The following is a 22,787-nucleotide window of genomic DNA, read 5'->3' on the forward strand; positions in this document are numbered from 1 at the left end:
GTTGCGAAGACTTGTGTGAGGTCTTGCGTTGTCATGAAGAAGGAGAAGTTCGTTCAGATTTTTGTGCCTACGAACACGCTGAAGTCGTTTCTTCAATTTCTGAAGAGTAGCACAATACACTTCAGAGTTGATCGTTTGACCATGGGAAAGAACATCAAACAGAATAACCCCTTCAGCGTCCCAGAAGACTGTAACCATGACTTTACCGGCTGAGGGTATGTCTTTAAACTTTTTCTTGGTAGGGGAGTGGGTGTGGCGCCACTCCATTGATTGCCGTTTTGTTTCAGGTTCGAAGTGATGAACCCATGTTTCATCGCCTGTTACAATCTTTGACAAGAAATTGTCACCCTCAGCCACATGACGAGCAAGCAATTCCGCACAGACGGTTCTCCTTTGCTCTTTATGGTGTTCGGTTAGACAACGAGGGACCCAGCGGGAACAAACCTTTGAATATCCCAACTGGTGAACAATTGTGACAGCACTACCAATAGAGATGTCAAGTTGAGCACTGAGTTGTTTGATGGTGATCTGTCGATCGTCTCGAACGAGTGTGTTCGCACGCTCCGCCATTGCAGGAGTCACAGCTGTGCACGGCCGGCCCGCACGCGGGAGATCAGACAGTCTTGCTTGACCTTGCGGCGATGATGACACACGCTTTGCCCAATGACTCACCGTGCTTTTATCCACTGCCACATCACCGTAGACATTCTGCAAGCGCCTATGAATATCTGAGATGCCCTGGTTTTCCGCCAAAAGAAACTCGATCACTGCCCGTTGTTTGCAACGCACATCCGTTACAGACGCCATTTTAACAGCTCCGTACAGCGCTGCCACCTGTCGGAAGTCAATGAAACTATACGAGACGAAGCGGGAATGTTTGAAAATATTCCACAAGAAATTTCCGGTTTTTCAACCAAAATTGGCCGAGAAAAAAAATGTGTTGCATTACTTATTGAACTGCCCTCGTAATTGATTGGTGCCTTATGTAAGTTAGAAGTGTGGCTGTCCATGTGATGCGAGCAGGATTTGAAGGGTTGGCAGAAGGTTAGGAGTGGGAGGAGGACTTGCTTCAGTCTGTATTGAACAGGTGCATTCCATTACAGTAAAACTATTATTGTGAAGTTGTTGGTGGCTCCTCATTTACAGGTTTTCAGTAATATGAAAAATACAAGAGTCTCACATTAATGATTCATTATGAAATATAAGCTTTTTTTTTTTACCATGATAGTCATGAGTTGCCATTCCAGCACACACCAATTCTGTCACACATTCATCCTGCAACTAAAGTGCCATACTCCCTTATAGTAGCCCTTATTATCTCCATTCCTGTTCTTGTGCCATCTTTTTCTTAATTATTCTTCCACTTCCATTTCTATTTGCTAAGATCTTTTCTTTCCACAACTCGCTGTTACCCCACTACATAACCCAAATCACTGGTCATGGGAATTAAAGGGACCACGGAAATTTTTTGTTTTGTAGACTAACATACATCTGGTAGTTCAAGGATACTTTTTCCTATGTGAAAGACGAAATAAAATATTTCATTTATAGCTTGTAAATGTGTATTAAATAAAACAAGCAAAATTACTAGTTTATGAAATGTAAACAAAATGATGATTTTCTAGATATTAAATTTATAGTCATATCATTAAATGACTGAACTTTGTTGAACTTACATATCAATAATCAGAATTTGCTAATAATGAATATGTATTTGAAGATAAGCTTTGTGTTTTCTGTGCTGTTCACTTTGTGTGTTTATTTTTGAAATTAACTTTTAAAACAGTTCATGCCTTTTACGGCTGTTACCAGTTAATTATAACTGCAAGAGAAATGTGAAAGTGATAGTTTTACACATAAGAGAGGGCAGAAAAAAAGAAGTTTCCAACAAAGGAAATGATCATTGTGTGTCCAACAGAAACATTAAATAAATATTGTCACTATAAGCATTTGGAAATTAAAAAAAGAAAGAGGAAACTATGGAGTGAAACAGAGCTGCAGCTTTGATATAAACTGTTGTATGAAATGTAAGATGTTATGAATGTGCATGTCTGCAGGGAGTGTATGCCTACACATGCATCTTAGACACACACACACACACACACACACACACACACACACACACACACACACACACACAACAACAACAAAATGCCTCTTCGGAGGTTGAGGTAGTGTTTTATTGTTGCTGTTGACTTCATCATGATCATCTCCTTTGTCTATCTGTTTAATATTTACTGATTCTCATGTAAATATATAAACATATGGAGCTAGTGTCCATCAGAAAGTATAATGAACATTATGGAATGGCATGTGAATTATGAGATGTATAACAATCATAAAAAGTCAAGTGCTGAAGAGTTTAACAGTAGGGTGAATGTTGGCAATTTTATCTTACGCCCTGCGAAAAAGACTAGTTTGTATGTGAAGGTTGTTTGTTCACAACTATATTTTATTTTGTTTTGGCTTATTTTGTTCATAATGCTTAATGTTCAGTAACGCAGTTGGTTTTCAACAGCACCATTTGTTGGAAAATCCACAATACTGCTGTTAAAGTTGTAATTAGCATTATTATAGTGCTGTAGTACAGTTTTTTCTTTATTAGTATACAGAGCTGTTTTCCTTTTTATTTTTTAAATTTTTGTTACATTATGAATAAATGTGAAAACGCCCATCTCTTCAATCATATAAACATCATACATGACTTATTAAGTATGTGAGGTGAAATGTCTGATTCGCATGAAAATACAGCACAATCAACAAAAGCTGAAGACTAATGGCAAGTGATTCTACTTTCTCTCCTCAGTGGAACTGCATGTTTATTAGTGGTTAAAACCTCAATCAGTGCTTTTGCTCTGCGTTTCTCTTTCCTGTAATAGCAATTCTTGTATACATATTTTTGTAAATTTTACTGACCTGCATTTTACATCGTGCCTAAGTAATCACTCGAAGCTTTAAGATGTAATTTGTTTTATTACATAGCAGGTGATCCTTGTGTGCATTCTTGCACGTTATGCATTGCTAAATATTCATGGTTGTTTCACTGAAGTATGAGTGGCAGTATGTCTTGAACTGCATCAAATAATAGTTGTTTGCAGATCTCAGACTATTAATTACAATCATTTAAACCATTGATTTCCTTGCATGTATGCCTTTTTTATGTCTTGCAAGGTCAGTTATTTCACTTCATGAAGCATCCATTGCAACATTGCTTAGATAAAGTGTTTTGCAATCATAAGTTGTAATAACACATTTCTGAGCATGACATCATTTTATTAACCATGAGTGCATTTACAATGAAATTTAATTGTCGTAAAACTCTAATCGTTGTGTGAATATGTATGGCTGACAAGTATATGTATCTGTGAGTGTAACCGAGAATGCTGTTTAGCAATAAATTTAATGGTTTATTTTATTTTTATATTTATTTGAGGTACATAATGTTCATGACAGACATAGGGAGAATGTTTTGCTTTGCAGATTAGGGCATTCGTGTGCTACTTGGATGCTTTATTACTGTGTTAGCTTGTTAATGCTATTTTACTATTGCTGTTTCTATGATTTTATGGTCTCAACAATGACTATTATTTCGTGTGAAGTAATTATCTGCTTACACACACATAGTTTTATTAAGCTAAATCGTGAGTTCCAAGCATGTATTAAGTAGTAATTCCATTAATTAACAGCACTATACACAGCATTTTTCATTTTAAGTAATGAGAATGACATATGGGTAAATAATTTTAATACGTGCAACTTTGTGTGCTATTGTTAGTTAAGAGGCTGTGAGAGGTAGTTTAAACCCTCTTACTGGGAAGATCTCCTTCCTTCACATGAAATGGCACTTTTTTTGTATGAAGTTGATATTCCCTCTTAAATGTGTACACTAGTTTTTCAAAAGTATCCGGACACCATATTAGTAAATGGTAGTGCCTGTCCTTTGTCCTTGTTATCTTGAACTGTGCTGGACACACTTTCAATGAGGTTTCTGAATGAAGAAGTGGCAGTCCATTCCCTCCTCAAGACCTGAAACCAGAGAAGGGTCTCTTGGACTCTGGGGAGTCTTGGATGAAGTCAAAGTTCTAACTTGTCCCAAAGGTATTGCATTGGGTTCAGGTCAGGACTCAGGACAGTCACCCCATTTCAAAAATGTTATTGCCAGCACATTGTTGTCTCACAGTTGCTGCTTTACAACAGGATGAAATCAGTCATGGTCTCAGAACTGTTCCTCTACTGTACGCAGTACACAATGCTGTAAAATGTGCCCGTATTCTTCCACATTTAGCACTCTCTTAAGCACAATAAGGGGACCACACTCTGACCATGGAAAACATCCCCACACCACAATGCGACCCCCCTCGTACTTCACTGTTGGCATGACATGGCAGCAGGTAACATTCTTTAGGTACCTGCCAAGATTAAACCCTTCCATCAGATAACCTCAGGGTGTAATGTGATTCATCACTCATTTCCAGTCATCCACTATCCAGTGATGTCACTCTTTCACCACTTAAAGCATCTCTTAGTATAGGCTGTAGAACTGTGTGCCTCACAAGTAGCTGCTCAGCCATAGTATCCTATTCTTTTTAACTCCCCATGCACACTCATAGTGCCAGCTGGACTGCTGATAGAACTGTAACCCTTAAGAATGATTCCTTTTACAGATTTCATGCAATTTTTTACAACCACCTTCCCCAGTGTTTCACACTCTCTGCCCATCAGTACAAGAGTTCTGCTTAATCTCAGTTTAGCTGTGGTTGTTCCTCCACATTTCCACTACAGTCACATCACCAAAAGTCACCTTGGGCAGCTTTAGAAAGGTTGAAATGTCCCTGACAGATTTGTTACTCAGGTGATATTCTGTGACTAGTCCATGTTTGACATCATTGAGCTCTCCTAGCTGACCCATTCCGCTGTTACTGCTTCTCTACTGACAAGACAAATCCTACAACTCCATTTATACTAGTGGATATACCTCTTATGACACCTACTAGTAAATTCTGCATTATGGCGGCTGTTTGGAGGAGAAGGAGAAGAAGAGGAAGACACTGGACAGATGTTTTAATTTAATTTAGGACTCTGGCGAAGTGTTTGGTGATATGCACTTAACAAAAGCATCTCTTTCCCCATAGCCAGCCAAAAACTCATGATGGAAATTTTTCTTCCATCAGGATTTGAACCTTTTATCTTGCATGTTAGCAAGTGTGGGTACAAAGCAGGTTTTGTGCCATATATATACATCAAAAAAAGTTCTGCATCACCCCGGTTCCCAGAACCCCTGAACATAGACATTGACTGGATATTGTATCACAGACACAGTCCCTTTGACTGTTCAGAGATGTCACTAAACACACCCAAAGGTGTAAACAACCTTGCATGAACAGTGCCTATTAGATGGAGGGGGTCCAACAGCCGATCAGTTCCAGTCATTCCACCAAGAAGGAGGTACACGGCTCGTGTTGTCTGTAGTTTAACCATTCCTAGACGGTCAATCCCTACGGATTATGGCTCGGAGGGACCCTGACAGCAACGCCATCATGTTGAATAATGCTCTTCGTGCAACCACAGGATTTCATGTTACAACTCAAACAGTGCACAGCAGGCTGCATGATGTGCAACTTCACTAACAATGTCCACAGCGAGGTCCATCTTTGAACCATGACACCATGCAGTGTGGTACAGATGGACCCAACAACATGCCCCGAATGGACCACTTACGATTGGTATCACGTTCTCTTTACCGATGAGTGTCACATATGCCTTCAACCAGACAATCGTCAGAGATGTGTTTGGAGGCAACCCGGTCTGGCTGAACACCTTATACATACTGTCCAGAGAGTGTAGCAAGGTGGAGGTTCCCTAATGTTTTGAGGTGGCATTATGTGAGGCCCACATATGCCGCTGGTGGTCACGGAAGGCATGGAAGGCACCGCAAATGCTGTACGATACGTGAATGCCATCCTCTGACTGATAGTGCAACCATATTGGCCGCGTATTGGCGAGGTATTCATCTTGTTGTTGTTGTGGTCTTCAGTCCTGAGACTGGTTTGATGCAGCTCTCCATGCTACTCTATCCTGTGCAAGCTTCTTAATCTCCCGGTACATACTGCAGCGTACATCCTTGGTCTCCCTCTATGATTTTTACCCTTCACACTGCCCTACAATACTAAATTGGTGATCCCTTGATGCCTCGGAACATGTCCTACCAACCGATCCCTTCTTCTAGTCAAGTTGTGTCACAAACTTCTCTTCACCCCAATCCTATTCAATATCTCCTCATTAGTTATGTGATCCACCCATCTAATCTTCAGCATTCTTCTGTAGCACCACATTTCGAAGGCTTCATTCTCTTCTTGTCCAAACTATTTATCGTCCATGTTTCACTTCCATACATGGCTATGCTCCATATAAATACTTTCAGAAACGACTTCCTGACACTTAAATCTATACTCGATGTTAACAAATTTCTCTTCTGCAGAAACGCTTTCTTTGCCATTGCCAGTCTACATTTTATATCCTCTCTACTTCGACCATCATCAGTTATTTTGCTCCCCAAATAGCAAAACTCCTTTACTACTTTAAGTGCCTCATTATCACCCAACTTAATTAGACTACATTCCATTATCCTCATTTTGCTTTTGTCGACGTCCTCATTTTGCTTTTGTTGACGTCATCTTATATCCTCGTTTCAAGACACCGTCCATTTTGTTCAACTGTGTTTCCAGGTCCTTTGCTATCTCTGACATTATTACTATGTCATCGGCGAATGTCAGAGTTTTTTCTTCTTCTCCATGGATTTCAATACCTACTCCAAATCTTTCTTTTGTTTCCTTTACTGCTTTCTCAATATACAGATTGAATAACATCAGGGAGAGGCTACAACCCTGTCTCACTCCCTTCCCAACCACTGCTTCCCTTTCATGCCCCTCGACTCTTATAACTGCCATCTGGTTTTTGTACAAATTGTAAATAGCCTTTCGCTCCCTGTATTTTACCCCTGCCACCTTCAGAATTTGAAAGAGAGTATTCCAGTCAACATTGTCAAAAGCTTTCTCCAAGTCTACTAATGCTAGAAACGTAAGTTTACCTTTTCTTAATCTAGCTTCTAAGATAAGTCGTAGGGTCAGTATTGCCTCACGTGTTCCCATATTTCTATGGAATCCAAACTGATCTTCCCAGAGGTCGGTCTCTATCAGTTTTTCCATTCGTCTGTAAAGAATTCGTGTTAGTACTTTGCAACTGTGGCTTATTAAACTGATTGTTCGGTAATTTTCACATCTGTCAACACCTGCTTTCTTTGGGATTGGAATTATTATATTCTTCTTGAAGTCTGAGGGTATTTCGCCTGTCTCATACAACTTTCTTAGTAGATGGTAGAGGTTAGTTAGGCCTGGCTCTACCAACACTGTCAGTAGTTCAAATGGAATGTTGTCAACTCCGGGGCCTTGTTTTGACTTAGGTCTTTCAGTGCTCTGTCTTCATGCAGTATCATATCTTCCATTTCCATAATATTGTCCTCAAGTTGTATAGACCCTTTACATACTCCTTCAGTCCTTCTTTGCTTAGAACTGGTTTTCCATCTGAGCTCTTTTGCTATTCATGCAAGTGATTCTCTCTTCTCCAGTGGTCTCTTTAATTTTTCTGTAGGCAGTATCTATTTTACCCCTAGTGAGATATGTCTCCACAACCTTATATTTGTCCTCTAGCCATCCCTGCTTAGCCATTTTGCACTTCCTGTCGATCTCATTTTTGAGACGTTTGTATTCCTTTTTGCCTGCTTCATTTACTGCATTTTTATATTTTCTCCTTTCCTCAATCCAGTTCAATATATATCTTCTGTTACCCAAGGATTTCTACTAGCCCTCATCTCTTTACTTACTTGATCCTTTGCTGCCTTCACTATTTCATCCCTCAAAGCTACCCATTCTTCTTCTACTGTATTTCTTTCCTCCATTCTTGTCAATCGTTCCCTAATGCTCTCCCTGAAACTCTCTACAACCTCTGGTTGTTTCAGTTTATCCAGGTCCCAACTCCTTAAATTCCCACCTTTTTGAAGTTTCTTCGGTTTTAATCTACAGTTCATAACCAATAGATTGTGGTCAGAGTCCACATCTGCCCCTGGAAATGTCTTACAATTTAAAACCTGGTTCCTAAATCTCTGTCTTACCATTATATAAAGTATCTGATACCTTTTAGTATATCCAGGATTCTTCCATGATGATGAGATGATGTTTGGTTTGTGGGGCGCTCAACAGCGTGGTTATCAGCGCCCGTACAATTACCCAATCTTTGCTCAGTCCAATTGCGCCACTTTCCTGGATGATGATGAAATGATGAGGACAACACAAACACCCAGTCATCTCGAGGCAGGTGAAAATCCCTGACCCCGCCGGGAATCGAACCCGGGACCCCGTGCTCGGGAAGCGAGAACGCTACCGCGAGACCACGAGCGGCGGACAGGATTCTTCCATGTATACAACCTTCTTTTATGATTCTTGAACCAAGTGTTAGCTATGATTAAGTTGTGCTCTGTGCAAAATTCTACCAGGCGGCTTCCTCTTTCATTTCTTACACCCAATCCATATTCACCTACTATGTTTCCTTCTCTCCCTTTTCCTACTGTCAAATTCCAGTCACCCATGACTATTAAATTTTTGTCTCCCTTTATTATCTGAATAATTTCTTTTATCTCATCATACCTTTCTTCAATTTCTTCGTCATCCACATAGCTAGTTGGCATATAGACTTGTACTACTGTAGTAGGCGTGGGCTTTGTGTGTATCTTGGCCACAATAATGCGTTCACTATGTTGTTTGTAATAGCTTACCTGAACTCCTATTTTTTTTTTTTATTCATTATTAAACCTACTCCTGCATTACCCCTATTTGATTTTGTATTTACACCCCTGTATTCACCTGACCACCGAACTTCACTAATTCCCAGTGCACCTAACGTTAACCTTTCAATTTCCCTTTTTAAGTTTTCTAATCTACCTGCCCGATTAAGGGATCTGACATTCCATGCTCCGATCCATAGAATGCCAGTTTTCTTTCTTCTGATAACGACGTCCTCTTGAGTAGTCCCCGCCCGGAGATCCGAATGGGGGACTATTTTAACTCCGGAATATTTTTCCCAAGAGGACGCCATCATCATTTATCCATACAGTGAAGCTGCATGCCCTAGGGAAAAATTACGGCTGTAGTTTCCCCTTGCTTTCAGCCGTTCGCAGTACCAGCACAGCAAGGCCATTTTGGTTAGTGTTACAAGGCCAGATCAGTCCATCATCCAGACTGTTGCCCCTGCAGCTACTGAAAAGGCTGCTGCCCCTCTTCAGGAACCATTCGTTTGTGTGGCCTCTCAACAGATACCCCTCCGATGTGGTTGCACCTACAGTATGGCTATCTGTATCGCTGAGGCACTCGAGCCTCCCCACCAACGGCAAGGTCTGTGGTTCATGAGGGGAGTGTATTCATCTTCATGGATGACAATTCACACCCCTCATCATGCACATCTTGTGAATGACTTCCTTCAGGATAACAACATTGCTTGACAACAGTGGCCAGCATGTTCTCCAGACATGAACCCTATTGAGCATGCCTGGGATAGATTGAAAAGGGCTGTTTATGGATGACGTGACCCACAAACCACTCTGAGGGATCTATGCCAAATCGCTATTGAGGAGTGGGACAATCTGGACCAACAGTACCTTGATGAACATTTGGATAGTATGCCATGACGAATACAGGCGTGCATCAATGCAAGAGGACATGTTACTGGGTATGAGAGGTACCGGTGTTTACAGCAATCTGGTCCACCACCTCTGAAGGTCTCCCAGTATGGTGGTACAGCATGCAATGTGTGGTTTTAATGAGCAATAAAAAGGGCGGAAGTGATGTTTATCTCTCTTCCAATTTTCTGTGCAGGTTCCTGAATTCTCGCAACTGAGGTGATGCAAAACTTCTTTTGATGTGTGTATAATCTTTCATATGGCCATGGTGATTTAGTGGGTAAAGCACTAAACTGCGGCATCAGGCAGGGGTCCTGGATAGAGGAAGGGATTTCTCATTGTTCTGACCCTTCCAGGATGGCCCCAAGTCCCCTCAAACTGCAATAAAATAAGTACCAGGGATCTTTCCTTCGGTAAATGGTGGCAAAGGTGATGGGTCAGCCATCTTCCCCTCCTAGAACCATAGCAAACAGAGTCAACACTCTGCCTGCAGTCAGGCCAATAGGTTGGGCACAACCTTGTGCCATATATATATATATATATATATATATATATATATATATATATATATATATATATATATAAAATAGAGGGAAACATTCCACGTGGGAAAAATATATTTAAAAAGAAAGATGATGAGACTTACCAAACAAAAGCGCTGGCAGGTCGATAGACACACAAACAAACACAAACATACACACAAAATCTAGCTTTCGCAACCAATGGTTGCCTCGTCAGGAAAGAGGGAAGGAGAGGGAAAGACAAAAGGATTTGGGTTTTAAGGGAGAGGGTAAGGAGTCATTCCAATCCCGGGAGCGGAAAGACTTACCTTAGGGGGAAAAAAGGACAGGTATACACTCGCACACACACACATATCCATCCTCATATACACAGACACAAGCAGACATTTGTAAAGGCCTTTACAATGTATGCCATGACGAATACAGGCATGCATCAATGCAAGAGGACATGTTACTGGGTATGAGAGGTACCGGTGTTAACAGCAATCTGGTCCACCACCTTAACCCTTCACAGAACAATACGCTACAAATGCGTTTTAAAGGGAAAATTTGATTTCAGCTTAGTAGTTTGTACTGTACGACATCGAATACTGACATTTTTTTTAAGAATTGTGGTTTATTAATGACTGTCTTTATGAAAAATAAAAAGATGGACAGAAAGTGTACAAAGGTAATATCTGAGGCCTTGAGATAAAAGAAAATGTGAAGTATTGAATTTGGAGAAAATAGTAATCATTACTCTTTGTTTCATCTGTTGACTGCTTCACTGTATTCACTGCTTACATTATTACAATTGAACATGTTTTATAAGTAACTTCATTGTACATAATACTTATTCATACATTAAGTTTTGTCATTCCCAGTAAAATATCATTTAAAAATGTTTTAAGTAAACTTTATATACACGTAATGCATTTTTATGTAATTTGCTGTTATACATAACAAATTCTAGTGAAGTAAAATGAGTTTTGAATAATTGTAATGAGCATTGTTTGAAAAGAAACAATGTGATATTTTCCTTTCCTTTGTTGACATATGCAAGTACGGCAAGTGGGCAGCACTGCAGTGACACAGTCTACGAGGGTGGGTGGGTTGACAAGAGTTGGTGGCATGGAAACAAAGACACTCCTGGCATTGTTGTCTGCAATCCGAGAATTTCTTTTGTGGTAACAGTCAAGAAGTTAAATGTTGCCAGCCAACATTTATTGTTGGACAGTGTTTATATCGTTCAGTGCTTTCGATCAACAATGGAGAACAGCAAAAGGAAAATCTGGAATTGCTTCAAACATACGAATTGCCTATACTACAGTAAGTACAGTCATTTACAGGATTTAAAGATTGCCATGGAATCATAGGGAGAACAATATCTGACAGATCGAAAGCTGTGGATGACATCACTGTGCAGTGCTGAATTGATGAGGTTCTGCCGGGTATCTTAAGGGATTATCAACCTCAAAACATCTACAGCTGTGATCAGACTGGCCTAGTCTACTGTCTGCTTCCTAGTAAAACATTAGCAGAAAATGGTGATTCACGCCATGGAGGGAAGAATAGTAAAACTCATATTACAGTTCTTCTCACCATTAATGTAGATGGATCTGACAAACTTCCCCCAAGTGTGATAAAAAAATCTAAGCCTCTAGGTTGTTTCAAAGGTCTAAAGAAGAAACCTACAGAATATGAAGCCAATAAAAATTCTTGGATGACTGTAATTTTAATGGAACAGTGATTAAAAATGGACAGGAAAAAAAAGAAGGAAAAAAAAGGCGTCCTGGTATTATGGATCAGTGTGCAGATATCCATCCTAAATTAATTTTGGAAAATGTTTGAATGGAATTTTTAACTCCGAACTGTACCAGTGTTCCATAACTGCTTGATTTGGCTATTATTGCAAATTTCAAAGCGCATTATTGACAAAAAAACTGGTTCAACAGTTGATAACGCTGACTGGTGCAGGAAATGAAAATCTCTTCATTAACTCACTACAAGCCAAGGAATTTATTTTGAATGCCTGGGAGCTGGTGTCATTGTCCACAATCAACAACTGTTTCTGTAAAGCTGGTGCCTTTCTGGAAGAGACTGCTATTGGTGATGGTGATGGTGATGATGAAGTCATGTCCGGTAATGAGCTAGCTCTACTGGAGGGTGCAGATTTCGGCAGTTTTATGCATTTAGATGATAATCTCACCATATTTTCAGAACTACAGAATGAGGAGATTGTTGCTGATGTATGCCAACAACACAGTGATGATCAACAAGGTGGACCATGATGGTTATGGAGATGGTGATCATGACTTGAACCTTGAAACACCTAAACTAAGTAAAACTTTAACGTGCAATCAATGTGTGCAGGCATTATATCAGTGTGAAAACTCATGAAAAAGCTCATAATTCATTAATAAGTTTTAAATGAGGTGTATACACTTAATGCTTGAACAGTGAGACTACCCAAATTATCTGATTTCTTTAAAGTAACATCAAGTTTAAAATAATGTATTTTCTCTTTAATACTGTATTTTTGTGCTTTTCAAAGTGCCAAATTACAATGCCATATATAATTTCTCCAAAGAGGGCCAGATAATATTTTTTCTGTAACTGTTCATTTAATAACAGACAGCATCTTGATGTCGCCAGTTTCCACTCAAATACATCTGCTACAATAGTTTAACTATTTTGTGTGTGCAGAACTGCTTGTAGTTACTTTATCATTCTTTTTTCTGGTGTGTCATAAACTCCATGTATAGATTGCACTGGATTGCCTATGCAGTATAACAGTTCATCCCTTGATACAGTACATACTGCACTGAAAGTTTTAATGACAGTGTTTACTGTAAATTACTTGTAGGACTGATAAATTTGAATAACCTTGTGCATTATTTTCATGTGATAAGGTGGCACAGTGGTAAAGACATAGCACTCACTTTCAGGAGAAGCAGGGTTCAAATCCCCCATTTGGCCGTCCTGATTTAGATTTTCTGTGTTTTCCCTAAATTGCAGCATGGAAATTGTGAGACAGTTCCTTTGGAAAGGGCACAGCTGATTTCATTCCATATGCTTGCACAATCCAAGCTTGTGCTTCAGCTTAATGATTTAATTATTAACAGGACATAAAATTTTTACCTTACCCCATTTTTAAAATTTTTTTAATCCCTATTTATTTCACTAATTTTAACAGGCACAAATCTTAGAAGTTCTATTTCTCAGGAGTCATCTTATATATAATTACATAAAAAAATTAGGTACTCTGATAGACTATAAAGTAGTGCTTACAAAGATGGATACCATGGTCATACAGTTACGTCAGTACTAATAGAAATGCACTGACCTGAGTCCAGTATCTTCAATACTGCATAGAACTAGTGAGTTATTGTAAATGTCATCCTTTAATTTATTTGCATTGTTCTGAGTGTAAATTATGTACTACATCATTTTGTTTGGTATTCTTGAAACTACACTCCTGGAAATGGAAAAAAGAACACATTGACACCGGTGTGTCAGACCCACCATACTTGCTCCGGACACTGCGAGAGGGCTGTACAAGCAATGATCACACGCACGGCACAGCGGACACACCAGGAACCGCGGTGTTGGCCGTCGAATGGCGCTAGCTGCGCAGCATTTGTGCACCGCCGCCGTCAGTGTTAGCCAGTTTGCCGTAGCATACGGAGCTCCATCGCAGTCTTTAACACTGGTAGCATGCCGCGACAGCGTGGACGTGAACCGTATGTGCAGTTGACGGACTTTGAGGGAGGGCGTATAGTGGGCATGCGGGAGGCCGGGTGGACGTACCGCCGAATTGCTCAACACGTGGGGCGTGAGGTCTCCACAGTACATCGATGTTGTCGCCAGTGGTCGGCGGAAGGTGCACGTGCCCGTCGACCTGGGACCGGACCGCAGCGACGCACGGATGCACGCCAAGACCGTAGGATCCTACGCAGTGCCGTAGGGGACCGCACCGCCACTTCCCAGCAAATTAGGGACACTGTTGCTCCTGGGGTATCGGCGAGGACCATTCGCAACCGTCTCCATGAAGCCGGGCTACGGTCCCGCACACCGTTAGGCCGTCTTCCGCTCACGCCCCAACATCGTGCAGCCCGCCTCCAGTGGTGTCACGACAGGCGTGAATGGAGGGACGAATGGAGACGTGTCGTCTTCAGCGATGAGAGTCGCTTCTGCCTTGGTGCCAATGATGGTCGTATGCGTGTTTGGCGCCGTGCAGGTGAGCGCCACAATCAGGACTGCATACGACCGAGGCACACAGGGCCAACACCCGGCATCATGGTGTGGGGAGCGATCTCCTACACTGGCCGTACACCACTGGTGATCGTCGAGGGGACACTGAATAGTGCATGGTACATCCAAACCGTCATCGAACCCATCGTTCTACCATTCCTAGACCGGCAAGGGAACTTGCTGTTCCAACAGGACAATGCACGTCCGCATGTATCCCGTGCCACCCAACGTGCTCTAGAAGGTGTAAGACAACTACCCTGGCCAGCAAGATCTCCAGATCTGTCCCCCATTGAGCATGTTTGGGACTGGATGAAGCGTCGTCTCACGCGGTCTGCATGTCCAGCACGAACGCTGGTCCAACTGAGGCGCCAGGTGGAAATGGCATGGCAAGCCGTTCCACAGGACTACATCCAGCATCTCTACGATCGTCTCCATGGGAGAATAGCAGCCTGCATTGCTGCGAAAGGTGGATATACACTGTACTAGTGCCGACATTGTGCATGCTCTGTTGCCTGTGTCTACGTGCCTGTGGTTCTGTCAGTATGATCATGTGATGTATCTGACCCCAGGAATGTGTCAATAAAGTTTCCCCTTCCTGGGACAATGAATTCACGGTGTTCTTATTTCAATTTCCAGGAGTGTATATAACAAAGAAGATTTTAAAATTCACAGCTTTCAGGATATAAATGAAAACTTCCTCAATATGAAAGTTGTAAAGAACAACTGTTCTCCTCTTTCGACATCCAGTCTGTGGTAAGGTTAAGTATAGTACACTGAAATGCCAAAGAAACTGGTATAGCCATGTGTAATCAAATACAGAGATATGTAAAAAGGCAGAATACTTTGCTGCAGTCAGCAATGGCAGGTTATCAAGATTTAAGTGAGTTTGAACGTGGTGTTATAGTCAGCGCATGAGCGCTTCTCCTAGGTAACAACGAAGTGGGGATTTTTCCATACAAGCATTCCATGAGCGTACACTGAATATCAGGAATGTGGTAAAACATCAAACCTCCGAATTTGCTGCAGTTGGAAAAAGATCGTGTAAGAACGGGACCGACGACGAGTGAAAAGAATCATTCAGTGTGACAGAAGTGCAACCCTTCTGCAAATTGCTGCAGATTTCAGTGATGGACCATCAACAAGTGTCAGCAATTGAACCAATCAAGGAAACATCGATATGGGCTTTCGGAGCCAGAGGCCCACTCATGTACCTTTTATGCCCCACCTGGTTTTGTCAACACTGACATTGGGCTGTTGATGAGTGGAAACATGTTGCCTTGTCAGACGAGACTTGTTTCAAATTGTATCGAGCGGATGGATGTATACAGTTGTGGAGACAAGCTCATGAATCAATGGACCCTGCAGAACAGCAGGGGACTGTTCAAGCTGGTGGAAGCTCTGTAATTGTATGGGGCATGTGCAGTTGGAGTGATATGGGACCCTTGATTCATCTAGACAAGACTCATGACAGGTGACACATATGTAAGCATCCTGTCTGATACCTGCATCAATTCATCTCCATTGTGCACTCTAATGGACTTGGGCAATTCCAGCAGGACAATGCAACACCCTACATGTCCGGAATTAATATAGAGTGGTTCCCGGAACACTCATCGGCCACCAAGCTCCCCAGACATGAAAATTCTTGAGCATATCTGGGACGCCTTGCAATGTGCTGTTCAGAAGAGATCTCCATCCCCTCATACTCGTATGAATTTATGGACAGCCCTGCAGGATTCATGGTGTCAGTTCTGTCCAGCACTACTTCAGACATTAGTCAAGTCCATGACACGTCATGTTGCGGTAGTTCTGCGTGCTCGCATGGCCCTGCACGACATTAGGCAAGTGTATTGGCTCTTCAGGGTAGAAGTTACTGTTCAGTGTCTTAAGGACAGCTTCTGTGAGATGTAAATCCCATTTGATTGAAGTGCAGAAACTGATATACAGCCTGCCTTTATTTCAACCACATGGCAGTATATTGTATCTCCATCAGTGTTGCAAGTTACTGTAGTCCCTTCATCGAAACAGTAAAGTACCATAGTCATAGTCAAACTCTGCAGCTATGAAGTTGTTGGTGTAACCCACTGTATCATCAAATTTGTCTTTGTACCTCCAGTCAGTGATGATGTTTCAAACTGGAAATTCCTCTATATTTTTAAAAGGAAGAGACTGAATATTTAAAATGAAGAGACTGAATAGGTTCAGAAACACCCCCCCCCCCCCCCCCCCCCCCCCCCCACACACACACACAGCTATTAGTCTCGCAAGTTTGTGTGTTTCTGTGTTTGACAAAGCTGTACAGGAATATCTGTAATTCACTGGAAGGCATATACATGTTTAAAGAGACCCAAAATAATTGTTCTGCAAAAGCCCTCATTTTATTTCACTCATGACACAAATAAATTGCACTGTCTGTCATTTTAGTCAGGTTTGGTGTTACATATTTTTTTTTCGTTTGTAAGAAGATAATAAATGTGTAAAAATTATAATGGAATAAAATGTTATATAGTTCTGCTTCAAAGTGTCTGTATGTATCATTCTATTTTGGAGCAAAATGTATCCAATATACTGTAAATAGCTTCATAGTTTCACATGGCACTTTTTTGTCTACCTTACAGAATTTATTACAATATTCTTCTGTTGAATGACCTGGTATGACATTGTATTAGTAATATTTGCACGAGGCTAGATGTATCAGTAGTTTTTTCTCTTTTTTGTCATGAATGTTTGCAATGGCTGTTTTATTGAAGTGCAAATAATTAATTAAAACAATTTTATTGAAAAAATTTTGTTCATTTTTCAAGATAATGTGATTATTTATGATTTTCTAGATGTGTTTGCTTTATCTTGGATTTTTGTTTACCTTTTAATAAGTGAAATAACTTGATACTTGAAGAGTTATGTTTCATGCTTACATCATGCATGACACCATGTACCAAGTATAGTAGTTTATTTTTTGTGCATTGACAGTCATGGCTGCATTCACTGTCAGTTTTGCTTGTGGAGTGGTTAGTTGCTCCGACCAAATAATTTTTAATGTATATGTAACTTTTAACATTTATTGTAAAACTTTGACTGAAACTTGATGCCAGTAACAATAAAGCTTTGTTGCATATACATGAAAACAAATCTGTTTGGAAAGATAATTTGAATTTTGCTTTTTAACTAGTTTTATCAAGTGCAAAGATCATAGTGTCAGATAAGCAAAAAGTAACAGAAAATATTATTTTGGAATTAACCTTTAGTACCTTTGTAGTTTTCTTTGTCAAAAAGTGAACTTCGGGGCCTGATGTTCTGTTTGAAGTTATAGTTGCTTGTTGAATACAGAGAGGATAAAAATGAGGGAACAGATTTGAAGAAATATAATAGTCTTTCTTGCACCAGTAAGCAATACAAATACGTCACAATAATTTAGCAGACTGCTGTTTTGGTTTTTGAATACTGCATTATAAATTCTTAAGTTTTCAATTTATAACATCATGAATTGTTTTGTATGTTAATTTGTGTGTGGAGATTACCCATTTTTGTTATTAAAATTGGCAATATCAATACTTGCAACACATAAAAATGCATGTAACTGTAGGTGGAGAAGTCATTTCTGTGTAGTGACACCTATCACATGAACATTACACAGCAAAATGATGTATTTAGGAAGTATGGGATACAATTTCCAGTACTAATGATAAGACAATAATTGATAAAACTCAGATCATCTTTCAAACAGCTGCGTATTTTGGATATGGGCAGTAAATATTTTGCTTGCTCCAAGGATGATTATTTCTTGACCAAGCAGAAAGAAAAGGAGGAGGAGTCGCAAAGTGATTTGGAGACAAGGTGCCATACGACACCTGTGGAGTCCGAGGCAATAGTTGTTCAGTCGATGAGATTGTATTCCACAAGAAAATGAAAAGATAGTAAAAAAAATCGTGTTGTACATGTTTTTCTTATTTTCTGAAGGCAATCGCTTATGCCATGGGCATTCTAAGACAACATACTTTCCCCTTAACTAGCCTACAACATTATCTTTTTTTATGTAGTCACAGTTAAAGATTTAGTGTACACTCACAGGAACCTCTGTTAATCAGATTTCAACTCCTCATTCTTTGTTTGTTGTGTAAAAACCATGTAACACTAGAGCTAGAACTGAAAAGGTGCCTGTAAATAACAATCATTTCTCAGTCACATGTAACTGAGATAAATATAAAGTACAACTAAATGATACTATGTCATGTGGAAAATTTAAAGAAAATACTAAAAATAGTTTTTGTTATGACAGTGGAAAAGTCTGGTATGAAATATTAATAACTAAGGGACAGAACAGAATAATTTTAAAGACAAAACTCTGACTGTCAGAGAAGCACTTTGAGAGTACTGATGCTGACTCCTTGTTTTGAGCGTCAGAGCAGTTAATTATGTCTCAGAACAGACTAAATATAAATCTACGTAACATACAATTTGGAGTCTGAAGAATTGCACCAGAATGAGCATGCCATTGTTGCTGCAATTTGTGTTCAGTTATATTGGTGTTCTTTTAGAACAGTACTTGTAAAACAATATTAATAATTAATTGCACCTACACCACAGGAATTCCATAAAGTATTTGATGGATCAATAAATGCTGAAAGTTTATCCAGTTGTACATTTCTTAATTGTTTTAAAATTTATCCTTTTGTTTTGTTTGCAGTGATAACTCTGTTCGCTTGTGGAAGCTCCGCAGCAGGTACGACTTGTCACCAGATGGTGGTGACTGTGTCTGAAGACCAGTTTATTACTTGCCATGCATTCCTGAAGCAGCAGAAGTGGATCTTACTGATGAAGGGGTGGATGATGTTCACGATATGGTTACCACTCCTGAAGTGAACAGAAGATCTTTGTCATCCCTGAAAGTTTTGATTGTAGTGTTCTTAATGACATGCATAATGCTTCTTATTGTAATGAAAATGAGAAAAGCCTTGTTCACTACTGAATAGTGTCAATTGTACTTTCCTCAAGTGCCTTAAAATTGTTTTATATTTTCTAGTTTGCAATTTTATCTTTCCAGGTCCTCTGAACTGGGAAAGAAAACTATTATTTTGCTTGTCTCATGATTCTCCAATTGTACGTTCACGTGTATTGGTAATATGTGTCATGTTGAACATGAATAACAGATCTCACCGATAGATTGTCTTTTATGTGATCCACAGCTGACTGCTTCGGCATTGCAAGTTTCTCACAGTGTTAACATTTGTCAGTAATTTGGAAGGCAGGGTGGAGGAACCAGATCTCAGGATTTTATGAAAGAGTACAGGCACATTTTTATTGAGACTGTAGTTCTGACATTCCAGTTTAATAACTTTAAAATAGTGCAAAACTGGCAAATATTTTTTAATTTTAGAAAGATTTTTGTCTTTAACTGTAGCATCATTTATTTTCAGAATAAGTTCCTAAAATGGAAGATTATTTTCTTTGTTCTTAATGACTTTTTCTCTTCTCTTTCAAGAAGAGGTATAAGACTGATACATGACTGTGAAAATGCCTATTATAAAAAGAAAAACAATTAACTTATGCAGTGTGCTAAAGTGTGATTTATTTACTGATTTTGTACTGTTATAATGGACATTTGTTTGTGATCTGTACCACAGCATTATTTTATTTACACTTGTATTATCTTTGCTTTACCTAATTTTGTCTTTATATAAAATGTATGTCAGCAGTCGAATTTCAGACAGTGGTCAGAATTGCAGCTTACTATGTCAAGCTGAGTGACTGTTGCTGTAAAATTGAAACCAATGAAAATCAAATACTGTAACAAAAATACTCATTGGTGATTAATAATTACTTTATTTATGTCTCATTTAATTTATTAACTGAACTAGTGAATTAATACTGTGTGATACAGTGTAATATTTGTATATATGGAAATATGTGTAAAGAGTGATTATTGAAGTGTTAAATACAGTATTATACAAAAAGTGCCTTTTTTATATTACTTTTGTATTAGGATGAGTATGATGTTTTATTTATCTCCTCCTATTAAACCGTTGCGTAAAACGTAAGATGAGATCCTGAGCTGTGGGAAGTCGGTTTATTCTTGTTGTTAAATGTTTTGTTTCTTTGGGATTTTATAGGTCAAAATGGGAGTAACTGGGAATGAAAGCAACACAATTGCCGAGTCAGGGATGCGAGGTGTGTCATAACCAGAAGTGGTACGGACTTTGTTGGAAAAGGTAGCACAATTGACAGCAGACAATATGCAACTGAGAAGTGAATTGACATCTAGGAGTGAGTGGGAAAATGCATACGATCAGTTGTAGGCTAGGGTGCTGCAGCAGGAGATTGATCCAGCTGCTGCAAGTTTGATTATTCTGTTTTCTGGCATGGCATCTGAGGATGTGCTATTGTTTGTGGAGGACTTGGAAACTTCAGCTGTGATGAATGGTTGGTCAGATGAACAGTTGTTACATGTGGCCAAGATTAGATTAAGGAGTGGAGCGAAGACATATGTAAGGTGTTCTCAGGCCTTAAGGAAGGCAGGACAGTTTAAGCAGTTGAAGGAGCTGCTTTTACTAAGGTACAAAAAACAGAATAGTGCTCAGTACTTTAGGGAGAGGTTGAGTACAATGACGAAGAGACAGAGGGAGATGGTAGAGAAATTTGCGGACAGAATAAGAGAAATTAATGAATATACTTACAAGTTAGGTCAGAGCGATGAAGTGAATGGTGTTCTGTTGCAGGAGTCCAAGCAAAAGGCACTTGATGTATTTTAGAGGGGGTTACCAGCACATAAGGAGCGGAAAGTGTGTGAAGGGGCTCCGAAAGATTTGTATTTGGCCATTCAGCTGGCAATTCAATATGGGGAAATAGATGTGGCAACAGGGGTCCACGAGAAGCAAACAGTGTTTACACTGGGTATAGAATGTTATAAGTGTGGCCGTACAGGACATGTGCAGAGGCAATGCACCCAGTCACTGAGAAATAGTGGAAGAGGTGGAAATCAGCAGTGTGAAGGATGGAGAAGGGGAGTTAGTAGAGGTGGACAATTGTTAAATCGCAAAGGGGGCTCAAGACCCACCTAAGGGGGGCCCCATTTAATTTCAATGCTACAAATATGTATGCAGAGGTGGAATGTTCAGTGGTAGGATTCATAGTAACTAAAAAGTTTAAGATTTTGTTGGACACAAGGGCGCAAGTGTCAGTGGCTACTAAGAGTTTAATGGGCCGAAGGAATTTAGACAAACATTATAGGTTGCGTGGAGTGAGGGATAAGGAGATCACACCTTTGGGGTCAGTGCTGGTTGACTTTCGCATAGGGAAAGTCAGATTTGATGCATACATAGAGGAAGTACCATGGGTAAGTGAGGGCTACAACATCATCCTAGGAGTAGATTTCTTGCATAAACATCATGCCAAAATTCACCTCTGACAATGAACTGTGGAATTTGGTGAAATGTTATTTCAGCTAGGGGAAACTGTTGTCAATGCAGAGCTGTCACAAGGGGTGTTCAACGTAATGAACAAACCAATTGAACCGCATACATTAGAATTAAGGCTTAATTCGCATGAGTGTGTGTCTACTGGCACCGGGTAAGTGGGTAAGTGTACAGTCAAATCTTCCTGTGGGTACGTATGTGTTATTGAACCATTGGAGGATAATGAAGTTTTGGATCCCCATGAACCATGGACCCTGCCGTTGGTGGGGAGGCTTGCGTGCCTCAACGATACAGATAGCCGTACTGTAGGTGCAACCACAACGGAGGGGTATCTGTTGAGAGGCCAGACAAATGTGTGGTTCCTGAAGAGGGGCAGCAGCCTTTTCAGTAGTTGCAGGGGCAACAGTCTGGATGATTGACTGATCTGGGCCTGTAACACTAACCAAAATGGCCTTGCTGTTCCGGTACTGCGAACGGCTGAAAGCAAAGGGAAACTACAGCCGTAATTTTTCCTGAGGGCATGCAGCTTTACTGTATGATTAAATGATGATAGCGTCCTCTTGGGTAAAATATTCTGGAGGTAAAATAGTCCCCCATTCGGATCTCCGGGCGGGGACTACTCAAGAGGACATCGTTATTAGGAGAAAGAAAACTGGCGTTCTACAGATCGGAGCGTGGAATGTCAGATCCCTTAATTGGGCAGGTAGGTTAGAAAATTTAAAAAGGGAAATCGATAGGTTAAAGTTAGATATAGTGGGAATTAGTGAAGTTTGGTGGCAGGAGGTACAAGACTTTTGGTCAGGTGAATATAGGGTTATAAATACAAAATCAAATAGGGGTAAAGCAGGTGCAGGTTTAATAATGAATAAAAAAAAATAGGAGTACGGGTAAGCTACT

The 22,787-nt window shown here is 40.0% G+C and overlaps 1 protein-coding gene across 4 annotated transcripts in view; it reads left to right on the top strand.

Moving 5' to 3' along the window:
* Positions 1-20,413, top strand: part of LOC126188882 (kinesin-like protein KIF21A) — a 486,465-nt gene extending 466,052 nt beyond the window's left edge. For all 4 annotated transcript variants that reach the window (XM_049930549.1, XM_049930552.1, XM_049930550.1 and 1 more), the window contains one exon: positions 19,166-20,413. In XM_049930549.1, coding sequence (XP_049786506.1) covers positions 19,166-19,238 — 73 coding nt within the window. In that variant the 3' untranslated portion in view covers positions 19,239-20,413. The remainder of the gene's footprint in view (positions 1-19,165) is intronic.
* Positions 20,414-22,787: the final 2,374 nt, after the last annotated feature.

Source organism: Schistocerca cancellata, chromosome 5, assembly GCF_023864275.1.
Source record: "Schistocerca cancellata isolate TAMUIC-IGC-003103 chromosome 5, iqSchCanc2.1, whole genome shotgun sequence".
Taxonomy (NCBI): domain Eukaryota; kingdom Metazoa; phylum Arthropoda; class Insecta; order Orthoptera; family Acrididae; genus Schistocerca; species Schistocerca cancellata.